The 14,007-nt window shown below is 38.9% G+C and overlaps 1 protein-coding gene across 7 annotated transcripts in view; it reads left to right on the plus strand.

Annotated features, from left to right (window-relative positions):
• Positions 1-14,007, plus strand: part of TNRC6B (trinucleotide repeat containing adaptor 6B) — a 127,259-nt gene that overhangs the window by 40,025 nt on the left and 73,227 nt on the right. For 5 of the 7 annotated variants that reach the window (XM_082769421.1, XM_082769420.1, XM_082769422.1 and 2 more), the window contains one exon: positions 740-807. The exons of the other annotated variants lie outside the window; for them this stretch is intronic. In XM_082769421.1, the coding sequence (XP_082625547.1) occupies positions 740-807 (68 nt within the window). The remainder of the gene's footprint in view (positions 1-739; positions 808-14,007) is intronic. 7 annotated transcript variants of the gene reach the window in all.

Below are 14,007 nucleotides of genomic sequence, written 5' to 3' on the forward strand. Positions count from 1 at the left end.
TGCATAATTAATGATAAAATATAATGTAATTCCCCTTTCTGGCCAACGAAATTACTGAAAATGTATGCTAAAACTGTATTTAAAAAGCAAACAATTAAGCAGAAAGCTTCCTAGTGCCCTTGGAATCTTTTATCATGTGAGCCAAAGGAAATGCCTACCTTATGTTGTCATTGGAACAGCATTTATTTGAGGTTCCCTTAGGCCTCTTTTTTTTACCCTACTAACTAAGCTGTGCGTGTGCAGTGAAAGTCCTTCATATAAAGTTGCTTTTCACAAATAATACGCAGCTTTTACAGCAGTTTGTATCTGTAGTTAACACAATTTTTAAAAATCTTTTTTTTGAGAGAGAGAGATATCTTCAAAATTTTATTTTTTTTTTAAATTCCTACTTTATACATAAGGAAGAAAAGCGGTAGAAGTTGTACTTATTGAGAATAATGAAGGAAGTCCATAACAGAGCAAGATTTAGAACATCGATACCCTGACTGATCAGTCTCCTGCGATAGCCATTAAATCATTCTTCTTCCCTTGTAAGATTTTCTGAGAACTGTGCTATAAAATGATACCATAGCAATGGGGATGGAGATGTACATATGTTGCTAAGAAACCACATGGTCTGTTCTGGACCAGTCGCTCTGATAAAGTGGCTGCCTTAAGTTGCTGCATATGGAAAAGGGCCACTTTAGGTGATGTGCGTTTTGCTCCACCAATTTCTGACCTGCAATGCTTGCCTTTGCAGATGGAACATGAGGATTTTGTAATGGAGGGGCATGGCAAGACTCCACCTCCTGGTGAAGAAAACAAACAGTGAGTCACACGTTTATTTGAAAAGGGCCTTACCATAGTAAATGGTGTGAAGCACTCTTGTTTTAATGTGCTGGAAACATTGGTTGTTCGTTTGGTGCTCGCCCTTTTGGTTCATTAAATATCCCTCTTTAATAGTGGATGGTGGCTGTTAAAAATAAAGAGAAATAAATCAGGATGTTGAGTTGCCTTAAATTTAAAAGCATAGAAGTACGCTTTGCAATGTCAGAAGGTAAATCAGAATTTGTTGTGAAAGGGATAATCGTTCTGGAAGCTTAGCGCTGAGGCAGTGAGTTCCATTTTTTATTTTTAAAGTGAAAATTTGTACGTGAAACTTTTATACTTTTTTTCTTCGGTGAAGTAATCTGGAATATGATAGAACCAGGGTCACCTTCTTGGTGTGCATATGGTAGATTAGTCCTCTTTGAAATATGAGCCTTCTTTAAAATGTGCTTTAATAAAGGAACTGAAATTGTAAACAAAATGCTCTCTTAAGGATGAACAATTTAAGATGCTAGTACTTAGTGCTTTAGGGGGAAAAGCTTGATCAGAGGAAAAAAAAAAAAAAGACACATTTCCATCAGCAAAAGGCATAGAGGAAAACAGCTTTTGTTAATAGGACTTCAGACTGAAATCCAGTAGCAGAAGAGCAGAGCTCTGTCCTCAAGGTGTGCTGCAGTGATGGCTGTCTCCTGTATTCTTCTCTTCAGCTAATGCAATGGTAATACAATTGTATCAGAGTTAAATGATACCTCACCTACCTTACAGAGCAGGCAAGATGGTCTTTGGGAAATCCACAGCACAACTTTTTTCCCCCCGTGCCTAGTTGGACGCCTCTTCATGAAAAGGAATTCTGTTGTCTCTTCGATCAGCAGTAAACTTGGTGCAGAAAGGTTGGGATTCAGCTTGAGGTGGTGGCCTTCCTTACCTTTCGGCTAAGCTAACAACTGTATGTTCGCTGCCTCTGCGACAGTGAGAAAATGTTTCTGAGGTAGCCAAGATGAGCTCAGGGAAGTTCGAGTGCTGAGCATGCACATTTTTTCCATCATGGAAGTGAGCCAAACTTCTCAAAGTAATTGCTGCTATTTCTTTCTATTCAGACTGCCCAACTTACTGTGGTACCAAGAGGTACAAAGCTTGTCAAAGTAGAAACTTTCAGAAAGATCCAGAAGGAAATCAGAGTCGAAATGAAACATAGGAGTTAGATTTCTGTTCTTCTGGATTGCTTATTTTGGTTTATAGTAGTATAATGAAATGCATTATTAGAGTGAATATATGGAGGATGTCGTCTTGGATTTATCCTGGCCTTTTGTTTGCTGTCTTATTTTAGGTGCAAGTGGAAGCTCCAGCTATTTTACAGTTGACCTGATTTCTAATTAGGGCTTTTCAAGTGCCTTACAATCTCCCTCTTCTCCAAAACTATGGTTACTGGAAAGAGAATGAGAACGGTGATAGGCGGGAGTTGTTTTATTTTTAAAGCTAATAAATTTGTGGTTTGTATATCAAATAATATTTTGATAAAAGGCTAAAAGTGCAATTTCAGTAATGCAACTAAGAGATTAAGGCAATTATTTTGTGCCATTGTAGTATAATGCCAGGAATATTCTGTTGTGGGTATTGCTCTTCAATTTTAGTTGGTCACTTAAATCTTTTACTACCCACAATCTCAAATTTTCATCTACCTAACAAAATCGTCTACTTACGTAGAGCTTAAAGGTTGTAAGTGACTTTGTTCTGGCATCGAGGATAAACAGATGATAATCACAAAGAGGACCAGTAATTTATAACCTTAATTTACTTCAAAAAGGCTGCATTGTCTTCACATCGTTTTTGTACAGATCTCAAAAGGAAAAAGAAAATCTGAAATTGCCTCTTCGTAATATTACTTCCATTAGCCGTTATCTGGGCATTGTGGAACAAGCCTAGAAGAGGGCCACAGACTGACTGGCTGGCACATCTGGCAGATGAGGAGAATTTGAGATTGCTCAATTTAGAGATGAGAAGGGTCAGGGCTGGGCAAACTTATCCGTGTGTGTAGGTACCTGATGAGGGATGGAAGGAAGACTTGAGCCAAACTCTTCTCAGCAGCGTCAGTGGGGCAACAGGCACAAACTGAAATACAGAAAATTCTACTCAAACATAAGAAGGAAAATAAAACAACAATTTATTTATTTATTTATTTATTTATTAAAAAAAAGCTGTTGGGGGTGGTCAAGCAATGGAACAGTTTGCCCAGAGAGGTTGTGCCTTCTTCATGCTGTTAAGAGACTCAAAACCCAGCTGGACACAACCCTGAGCAACCTGCTGTAGTTAGCCCTACTTTCAGCAAGGGGTTGGGATTAATGATGTCCAGAGATCCCTTCCATCCTCAACATTTCTGTGATTTGGTGTATGTGTGCGCTTACTATTGTCTTCCTGTTTGATTTGAATTAAAATTGGAGCTTGTTAATGAAAAGATAGTAAGTTTGAATGCAGAATCAGATGTTTTCTGTAGAAGATGTGTCCTTCCCTTTCCAGCTGTTCCTTGTACTTCCTGGAGTTTACTCTCTGTGCACCTATGCAGATTTTTTTTTTTTTTTTGGAGTCCCTCTAATTTGCTTTCCAGGAAAGTTGTCCTTGTTAATTTAATCACCTTTCATACATACCTTAATCTGTATAACTGTACTGCCATGGCCTTTGGAAGATACAGGTTTCACCAAGTGACCTGTGAGGGAGCTAACTTGCACCACAGCGCTGAAGCAGTCAGCAAGTGTTTACCTTAGGCAAACCCAGCAATTTCTTAGTATCTAGCAGCATTCCAGGGGACTCAAATAAGGTTTGAATGTGCAATAACAAAAAAATATAAATAAAAACAAACAAAAAAAACTTCTGAGAGACTTCCAGTGGAAGCAGTAGCTCTTGCCTAGCCTTGGTCTCTTGTGAAATGTCGTCTGCAAAAGTACAGCTGCATAACGGATTACAAAGAGCCAGCATCCGCGGACAACTTCTGGCACTGTATTTCTGAAATGCAACAGAGTATTTCAGCTCAGTATGACTTGGGTATAATCTTGGGATTTTAAGTGTACCTTCTGGTATTTAAAAAATGGTTTAACTGCAAAAACTTTTCTTTAGCTGTATGGAATGGTTCTCTCAAGCAAACCTACTGTAGGCTTGTAGCATTTCAAGATCTTTTGGTTAAAATCTGGATAATAACCGAACTCTTGTCTGCTAGTATCTGTCAGCTTTGTGAGGAGGAATTCTCCTTTTAGATGGTGTATGAGGTCTTTAAACTGGTCATTTACAACATAAGTCGTTTCAGTTGAAGCTGTTTATGAAGTTACCCATTCAAAATCCTTTGTACAAATGAAATACGTTCTCGTCTCAAGTCCTCTGAAAGATTTGCAGTTCACGTGTGGTGCCAGTGTTATATGGACTGGCGTGGTTGTGCAGCAGTGAGGGCTGCACCTTACTCTGAAACCCCTGCATGGATTCCCACAGAGGATTGAGGCTGATGATGGCCACCATGGACCGTGCTTCTCCTCCAGAAGAAGAGCAATGCATTTGAGAAATTGTTACTTTGCAGATTTGAAGTAATAGAGCACACCTGGATTTATTAGTGAAAGGGAAACTCATTTTGTAACAACAACAACAAAAAGTTTGACTGACACATAGGAGAAGGCTGCTGGAGGCAGCAGCTATTCAGACTAAAAAGGAAGCCAAGTTCATACATTCATTTGCAAGGTAAGCCAAGCTATTACCACTGTCTGATGCACCTCAGTTGGCTATTCCCTACCTGCTGCTTTATGGAGGTGTTTTCAACTACCTAAGTAATTTGTACATCTGGAAGTGATTCACACCACAAGAAAGACAGCAAGAGAAGATTATCATTTACTAAGTATCATTGATTAGCCATATTGGATAGCCTCTTCCCTGGCTTGACAGGTTTATGTGGATTCTGAGGCAACAAAATTGCAGTCATGCCAGAAAAGAGATTGCAGCTGTGAAGATCGCAAAATCATTGTTTTAAATTTGGTCATGCTCTTTTAAATCCTTTTTTAAGGCTTGAGAAGAAATATTCAATGTCTTTCTGGACTTATATCACACCGTAATTTAAAGAAGGCTACACATAAAATCATACAGGCTGGAAAGAGGAATTGTAGACCAATATTTAGGTTGGAAAGGACCTCTGAAAGTCATCTTATCCAATCCTATGCTTAAAGGATAGGGGGATTTGAAGGTTAGATCTAACTTCACAGTTACATCAGGCTACTCAGGATTATTCTAGAGCATTTTTGGGCAATCTCTTGCAGTGTTCAGTCACTCTCAATAATCCTAATATTCAGTGGGAATTTCCCTTGTTGCAATTAGTCTATTGCCTTTCAACCTTCCATTATGCATGTCTGAAAGTCAGGCTCAGTCTTTACTAAAACTTAATCTCTCTTTGTTTACTAAGCAGAAGGATCTCCCCGTGGCCCACTTGCTTAATTTCTCTTCAGACAAAGCAAAGCAAGTGCTATCAGCCTTTCTTTGTAAGTCGCATTAAGGAACCAGTTAATAGGCCTGTCTTCCTTCATTTTCAGCAACCTACCAATATTATGCGCCTCGCTGCCACAGTAGCATAAATCAACCAATACTCCTCTTTTATAGTGATGCTGAAAACTAAAGTCTTCTGTGGTATATCCTGAAGATAACAAACAGCTTTGGCTGCTGGGAATGCACAATGTTGTTAGAAAATAATGGCAGTATTCTTGTGAAGGGTTTCTTCAATGTTAAATTTCCAAGAAGGCCCAAAGCCATAGAATCTCTCTCTGTAGCATGAAATCGTGTTCTTAGCAAATTTAAAGTAAGCCATAGCTAAATACTTGCATAACAGTTTTTTTGCTTGTTGTTTTAAGGACACTCCTTAGTACGGAAGGTATTAAGATTTGTCTCAAGTAGCTCCACACCTTTTTTAATTAACTGACAGTGCCAGCCAAAACAGAAGATTTTGAAGGTATTCATGCTAATACTGTCAAAGTAACCTCCAAATCCTAGTTCAGATTATCAACCCAATTTGGGCTACCTAATTTGGATGTCAGCTCAAATTCTGTTGAAATTCATGGCAAATTATGCCCTTCCTTGGAAATATCAATGCTTATGATCAAAATTAAAGGTCGTAGCTATTTTTTCTGTGTCTGTAGAATAAGTAACCCATTAGATAAATCCTCTACAAAACTGTCCATCCACCCCTCTTTCCCCCACCCCCAAAAAAAGTCCTTTGTCCTACATCCAAACAAGGCACAGCTGAGACATGCACTACGTATGTAGTGGCCATACTAGACGTTTTTGTCGCAGGGTGTTGTGGTTCTGTTAATGTACAAGAAGATGCTTCAGGCTGGTAATAATTCAGACTAGTTCTGGTGTTGGCATCCGAGCAGGAGAATTTTGACTTGGACTTTTTTTTCTTTTACATCCTTGGAGATTTGAAAGGATATGGGAAACAGGAGAGCACGAAACTAGTGCTAGAGGTAAGAATTGAGTATCTAGGTGAGGATTCAGGAATACTTTCATCAGCTACATACTGTCCAAGTGTTTTTACGCTGCGTTGGTGTGGGCGACCCTACCTGTGTAGGTAAGGAAGGGGCCTGAGGCACAGAAAACCATTGCCCTTTGTTGTGCGATGGAGTGGGTAGTAATGGATGAGGCAGCTGTGAACTCTAGCTGGAGAGCAGCTGTGTTTTAGCCCTAAGACTGGTAAGTCAATAATGTTGAAAAAGCTGGCTTGCACTTCTTAAAATAGAATACTTCAGAACTAAACAACTACAAAAATATGCAGAATATACTTAAGACTTCAGCACTTTAAATGCTAAGGGTTCCATCAATTCTCTTCCATGTTTTATCAGTTAGTGTTAAGCTTATTTTATTTATTTATTTATTTATTTTAACTTTTTTGTGCCTAAAGTTATTCTTCCCAGGAAAACTCCAGTCTGAGTATTCTATGCAAAAATCATTAAAAATCACACTCACTTCTGCAAGCTAGTCTTGAAAACGCTGGAAAATGTTTTCAATTGTCATTTCATTTTTTTAAAGTTACGCAGATTCACCTACTCACTCATTTTTCTTTCAAACCTTGTATTAAGAGGCAGCAAAGCATACAGCATTGTGTCTTACTTTGTCATGAACAGATACTGGCTTTTCATGTACTCCAGCTAACCTACACCATTAGTATGCTGTCATTTAGCAAGTATTTTCTTAATATGTGGAAAAGCAGAAGCTAGGTGACTTGAGGAAAAAGATAACATATCACACAGAAAAACATCAACTCTGGAAGTAAAATTCCTACTTACTATCCACGTATTTAAGCTACACACTACTGAATATTGAGAGAAGAAAAGATTTGTGGACAGTATGCATTCTACATTTGAATAGCATGACGCTTCTTTTCCCTGGGATTTTACAGCGTTTTCTTCCAGATGTCTTCTGGTAAGACCAGGCTAGTTTGTTGTTTTTTCCGAGATCTGTATTTGTCCTGCGTAGGAAGTTCACAAAATCTGCGTCTGAACTCTGCAGTCTAATCTGATCAAGAGACTTCATATTTGTTGTCTTCCCAGACCAAGAAAAAAAAGTGTATTTTGTGTTCCGGTTTGCTGATACTTATAAATACGGTATTGCAAAATATCCGGAGTAGGTAGTGTTACATATTCCCAGTTTAATTAATAATTTAGTAGTAATTCTAATTGCTAACAAAAACTTACTGTACAGTTTACTGTATTTTGAAGCAGAGAGTAATTGTATACAGACTAAATTCCTAAAATCCCAGAGTCTCTTTATTTGAGACACAACCTCCAACCTAAGCTCTCCAGCCCATTTTCAGGGAGTGAACTAGCTAGGGACACTATTAAGATCAGGTTAATTGTCCGAGAAGTCTTTTTTGGTTTGGTTGACTAGTGGATGTTCCCCGCCACCCCTTTCCTAGGCTGATGCTTCCTCAGAAGCTGCCTGAGGTAACTGCCTTCTGATGCATCATTTATATGGATGGCTGGAAATTGCTCTCTTTTCAGCTTTCCCCTGCTAGCTAGATAGAAACTGATGGGTGGCCTCTTACATAGGAGAGAGACGAGTTGCTTACAGGTTGATGTTTAGAAATGTAGATAAAACATACACATAAAACAAACAATACAAACATAAAGAAACCTGTTTAGATCTGTTTGTTTCTATGCTGCCCTTCTCAAGCCCGTACTTGTGATGTACAAACTTAAAAGGTATGATGTCTGTATCAAATATATGCCTTAAATGCTATATAGAATGCCATAAGTCCACAGTGAGCCTTAAATGTTCCGTTTGTGATTTGTCTCCCACCTTGATGTGGAAGAACGCATACTACAAAGTTAGTTCCTGAGATTGGCAGGAAATGCAGTTTAAAGAAACTGTTCTACCTTTTTGCCTTTGTACTGCCACTTCCTTGAGGACAATTTGATTTCTTCCTTCTTCTCCCCACCTTTGCTCCTCTCAGTATAACTTTGTACACTTTTATAAGAGTAAAACTTTCAGTGCTATCCTCTAAGTGTTTTATAGAGGAAATCCTTGGAATTCAAGCAAGTATTTAGAAGTTCCTTAAACAAAACTAGTATTTTCCATTGATAAATCAAATGTATTTCTGGTTAGTATATTTTTTTTTAAAAAAAAAAAACAACACTTTCTGAAAGAGAAAATCTTGTCCTCCAAATAATACTTGTAGAATGGAAGGAGGAAAAACAAGGAATTCTGCTTTTCAGTTACCTGTTGATACATCGATTTTTCAGTAGGCTTGTCGTTGAACTGATACACAAAGTAAAGAGGCAAAAGTCATTCTGCTTGTAGAGGTATTTACTGCTGAGGAAAAAGTGGCTTAGTACGTAAACAAGAACTAGTATTAGCTAAAAAATTGGTGATTACTCAAGTTGCTTGGATTAACTTCTTAACAGTAAGGATGTAAAACTTGAATATAACCTCATGTGATTGAATTTATTAATGATGAAGCTTACTGCAAAATTGCCTTGGTTTTGAAAAGAAGTTTGAAGTCATTTTTTTTTTTTTTTAGTGGGAAGCATGTTTTTAACCAAAATGGAAATTGGAATAGCTTTGTACTTGTTCTTTAAAATCTAATGTGCCCTGCTGCAAGTGTTTGCTACACAGGTAATAGCAACAGGTTTAAAGAACTACAAGGAAAAATTATTTAAGTGACAAGGATAATTCTGAGCCTTGTCTAAATTAGTGTTCTCTCTATATTACTAATGTAAAAGTATAGTTTAAAAAAAAATCTGTGGTATCTACACCAAGTTGGTGCCACATGGTTTTGCTAAAGATTCTCTTTCTGGATTGTTAGAGGAAGCCAGTGGCATGATAAATGTGTATGAATTACAGTCCCCAAACTTGGTTTTTTAATTTTAAATTCTCTCCAAAGAATAAATACATTCATCAAGTCTTCTGTATTCTTTCCGTGGACACCCAGATGAAAAGTTGAATATTCATTTCAAGCAGATGGAGAAAGCAAGAGGAAGAAGACTAATAGCTCTATGTTACATTAGGGTTTGTGCTTTCTTCTTGTTTGCTGTGTCCAGAAAATAGAAATCTTGGTGACTATCTGCTATGGCTTCCAGATGCCAGAAGTTAAAGGACAAAAAAGATGAATGATCTCAAAGTCCTAGAACGTGGCTGCAAGTTGTTGATCTCATGCAGACCCGTCAGGAAGTGACCATCCATTATTGTAAATTATGGGGTTCTTTATTTCTCCATGTAGAAGATAGGGCATGCATTGTATGACTTAAAAATACTGCTCTCGGTGGTCAGCATGGTATGAATTAAAAACTTGTTTACAGAGATATTTTGGAACTCCGAAACTGCATCCCCAGGCATGCTGTGATCAGGAAAGCTGGTATAATTTCTTCTACCTCTGACTTGATAGATCTGCTGAACTCTTTGCACTTCATCGACTCAGTCATATTTGGGGATCACACTGGTTTGAGTTAGGTTAATGCATGCATCTGAGCATTTGACAGCAGTACAGCTTGTAGGATTTTCTGCCTGGATACCTAGCTGTTCCTTTTTTGACATTTCAAACTCAAGGGCTGTACATGAAGGCAAATTATTTAGGGAAGATGTTCAGCTCGCTTTACTATTCTTTCTATTTTCTTTAACGTACCGTATTATGGTTCCTTTAATGAGAACAAAGGCAAATGGGTTGGTGCCAGCTCCAACCAAGATGCCAGAAATTCCTTTGCTCAGAGGTTTCCGGGCCAGTGACTGAACTCCCCACACTAAAATTAAAGACAAGTTAGAACAATTTGCGGAGAGGTACAGGTCCATGTCACCATAGATAAATAATAAAGTTATATACAAAAAGCTAAGTGCAAAATAGTTTCCTTTTAGGTGCAGGGGAAGAAAAGGGGGGTGGTGAATAAGACCATTGCTTTCAGTCTAAATATCTTGCTTCTCTTTTGTGAGACCTCACATAAATATTTGTGAGAAATCTGCTTTACATGGAAAGGCTAAACCAAAGTGCAGAGGATATATTGAATTTCAGGAGAGGCCTGTCTGCAGGTTCCATGCGAGGAAGGGGGTCCTGTTGCAGTAGGGTTTATTGACATGAAAGATAAGTTTTTTTCCTGAAATATTCGTCTTACTGCTTGATGGTAGTTGTTTAAATTTCTTGAAAGCTTCTAGCCTTAAACAGAGGGGAGGGAAGGATTTAACCCATGAGGTTATTACTCCTTTTGAAATGCAGCGGAACAGCTATTGGTGAGGGAAGGTCAGTTGAATCCGTCCTCTAACTGGTGTGGTAATTCACCTGTCATAAACAACCATTAGAAAGCAACAGCTTGCTGTACATACAGCTGGAGTAACTATTTCCCTGAACATGTGTTAATGCTGGAAAAAAAAAAAAAAGTATCGTATTTGGCATATAAAACTGATAAGCTTTTCATATTTCATAGATACCTTGACAGTTTGTAGGATTTTAGAAGCCAAAGATGGAAACCCATTAGGAAAGGATTATAGTCTCCAAAAGTGAGAAGCTTCCGAGATGATAATACAGGAGCAGGTTAATGAAGTGCTAAACTGTAAGAAGACTGATCTGCAAAAGTTGCCTTGCGCATTGTGTTAGTGCAGAGTACTCTCATAATTTGCAGGGATATATGTATAAATGATTTCTGCAATTTAAAAAAAAAAAATCAGCATTTAGAAGGGGATTTAACGGGAGAAGGTTTTGGAAGGCCTGTTCTTTTGTTTCCTTCAGTTAAGTCTCATGCTATTACTTTCTGTGTCTGTCTTTCCCAGGCAGTTTTCAGCATCTTGTCCAGTTTTGTTCAAGTGAAGCCTTAGAGTAGGAAATGACAGGCCACTTACAACTGCCAGTATGTAAAACATCAGGCTGCCTGGAAGAGAGAGCAAAAATAATTTTCCACTAAAAGAAGGGCTTCAGGACAAAACAAATCTTTTGTGTTTACGACAGTGGCTAGCTAATCATCAGATGCGCTCTGGGATTAGCTGCAGCATATGCTATCTTCTGCCCAGGCTGGGAGGGTGCAAAACAATTATAGGAAGAGATCTGCGTAGGACTCGTGTACTGGCAGGGCCTTGGCATCAAAGGAGAGCTGGCTGCAGGATGCTGGGATTAGCGGGGCAGAGCAGAGGTTCGGTGGTGTGTGACAGAGTTGGGTAGGAAATGAGCTTTTAGTTCCATTGTTCGTGGAACAACTTTGTTACGAGGAAGATAGAAGGCTTTATCTTTCTCCACTTCGGAAAGGGCATTTGAGGAGATTGAAGAAGTGGAGGCATAGCGATGGATTATTTATAGGCCGCACAGCTAGGGAAAGTATTGTGGCAGATTGAGGAAAAAATTAGGTGGAAAAGTGGGTGTTTGCTAAGTTCTGTGAATGAAGTTTTCCTTCCGAGTTATCTTTCTGTGAACGCTTCATCAATGTATGGATTCAAAACTTGGTTTTGGCCTTGAAGACATAAATAGTTCTTAAACTTAATGTGCTCTGAACTATTCAGGTCTTGCATTCTTTTTGTCCCTGGCAAGGTAGGAAAACTGAGTTTTACTGAGTCTCCAGACCACTGCCACAACATAAACTCTGAATACTAATGGTGTATATATACTCTGTTCCTAAAACATGTTGATAAGCGCCTTTGCAAAAGCGGTTGTAACCTTTTCAGAAATTGTGCAAACTTTTCCTGTGTCGGTCGCTTTTCGTCATGGTGTTTTTCTCTGTAGAAAGAATTTACATTATACTTTGGCTACTATAGTTTAAAAAAAATAAATCCTGCTAACTCTCTTTTCACAGTTCTGCAGCATCAGATGTCTCACTGCTCACTAAGAGGGGGGAAGGGGAGATAATATAGTTTTCCTTAGGAATGAGTATTTTGTCCTTGAAGAATGCTCTGACACTTCAAAGTCTGAACTCCTACAGAGGGGAGGCTATCTCTCTTGAACAATGGCTTAATGTGCAGTTGCTTTGAAGACTTCAAAAAGAAAAAAAAGTTGATAGTTGATACAGCCAGATTTAGCTATCGCCTTCACTTTTCAGAAGTGGTAGGCATTCAGCATCTCTGTTTGAAGAAAACAAATTAAACGTTTTATTAATTGTCCCTTATCTAGACCTGAGCAACTAGGAACTTGACACAGGCATCTACCAAGTCGAGGAAGCAAGATGCTTTGAAATTTTAACCTAATGTTTTTAATTGTTCTCTTGAAATCAATAATTTTTAGAGCGCCCAAGGAATAGTTGAGACTCGTAATTCTGTTCCATAATTTAAGTGTTTTCACTGCTTGCTGTTATTAGACATCATGCAACTGTATGCATGCATGTCCCCATGCTAAGATATATATTTCTAATTTCACCTCCAGAAAGACAGTGATCCTTCTAAACCCTGTTAATGTGATGTAGTAAACGAGCTGGAGTTTGTGCTTGTCAGGACGGCAATCCAGGTTAGTTGGTCTGCTGGTGACTGGTTGAGGAGCTGTGGAGGACTCGGCCTCCAATCACCCTGTCTCCATTACCCCACCAGCCGTCTGGGGTCGCTCTGTGGGACTCTAACTGATGAGCTGCAGCGGGATAGAGGACGTGTAGGTCTCAGGTCACTTCAGGATTTGTCTTTTTGCCTCTCATGCTCTAGGAAGCAAATTTTTCACCAGCAGAAAAAATGACAGTTGGTGAGAAGGCATCTGTACTATGAGAAACTTGTTAATATTTGAGGTTTCTGCTGAGGAATTATGTCCAGCGGAGCCAAGTTGACTTTTTCACTTCCATAGCATCAGCTATGAAGAACGTATTAGGGGAAAAATTAAGTGTTAAATTTGTTGCCACGGGTAATAAGGGCAATGTAGAAGGCCCTGGGGGTGGAGGAGCTGTAGGATGGTAGGGGCTCGGCCTTCAAAATAAGTAAGATGGCATCAACCCATGGGACTTGTGAACCAAAACAAAATGCCAGCCCTGCAGACAGGGAGTTTTGCATAAGGACTGGATGAACCTGAATCTTTTAAATTTGAGTAAAGTTCTGCAGATGGGATGGAGAACATCTCCTTTCTGATGTGACAGCTAGAAGGCACAGTTGATGTCATCGTTCATCTACAGGACGCTGCAGCATTGCTGTGCACGTACAGTTGAAGCCAAATTTATTAGTTCTGTATCAAAAGGCCATCAAAAAGGATCGTCTCTAACTAGAACCAAAAGGCACCTCAATGTGAATTAGAAAAAATTCCTTTCCTCCTGCCTAAGTTGAGATGAGGACACAGAATCCGTAACTGTAAGCGTTCAGTGTGCGCGTGTGCATGTCCGCTCAGGCTGGACGCTGTCCTGGTAGGAGCACTCTGAAGCATCGTTACAGTTTTTAAGGTGCTTTATGATCCTCAGATGGAAGGTGCTTAGAAATGAAGTGTTTATAATCAGATAAGTTAGTAGTACATAACAAAGATACAACCAATTAACACTAGCTGTTAACAGAGCTGTGAGCACCAGACAGCTTAATGGTTAGGTTTTCAAGGGCAATTGCGCTCTGAAAAGGGATGTGTGGGTTTTGTATATGCTCTGTATTTTTATGCTCTACTCAGTTTTCTGAACCGCTATGCTGCTGGTTCTCCTTCCACAATTTTGGTTGGAGAAATGCTGCATTAAAGCAAAACAAAACAAAAATCTTTTTTTTTCTGTGCCATGGATAGTCAAGACTTAACCAATATGCCAACAGGAACAGATATACGGTGAAGTA

This window comes from Aythya marila (genome assembly GCF_965140915.1).
Source record: "Aythya marila genome assembly, chromosome: 1".
Taxonomy (NCBI): Eukaryota; Metazoa; Chordata; class Aves; order Anseriformes; family Anatidae; genus Aythya; species Aythya marila.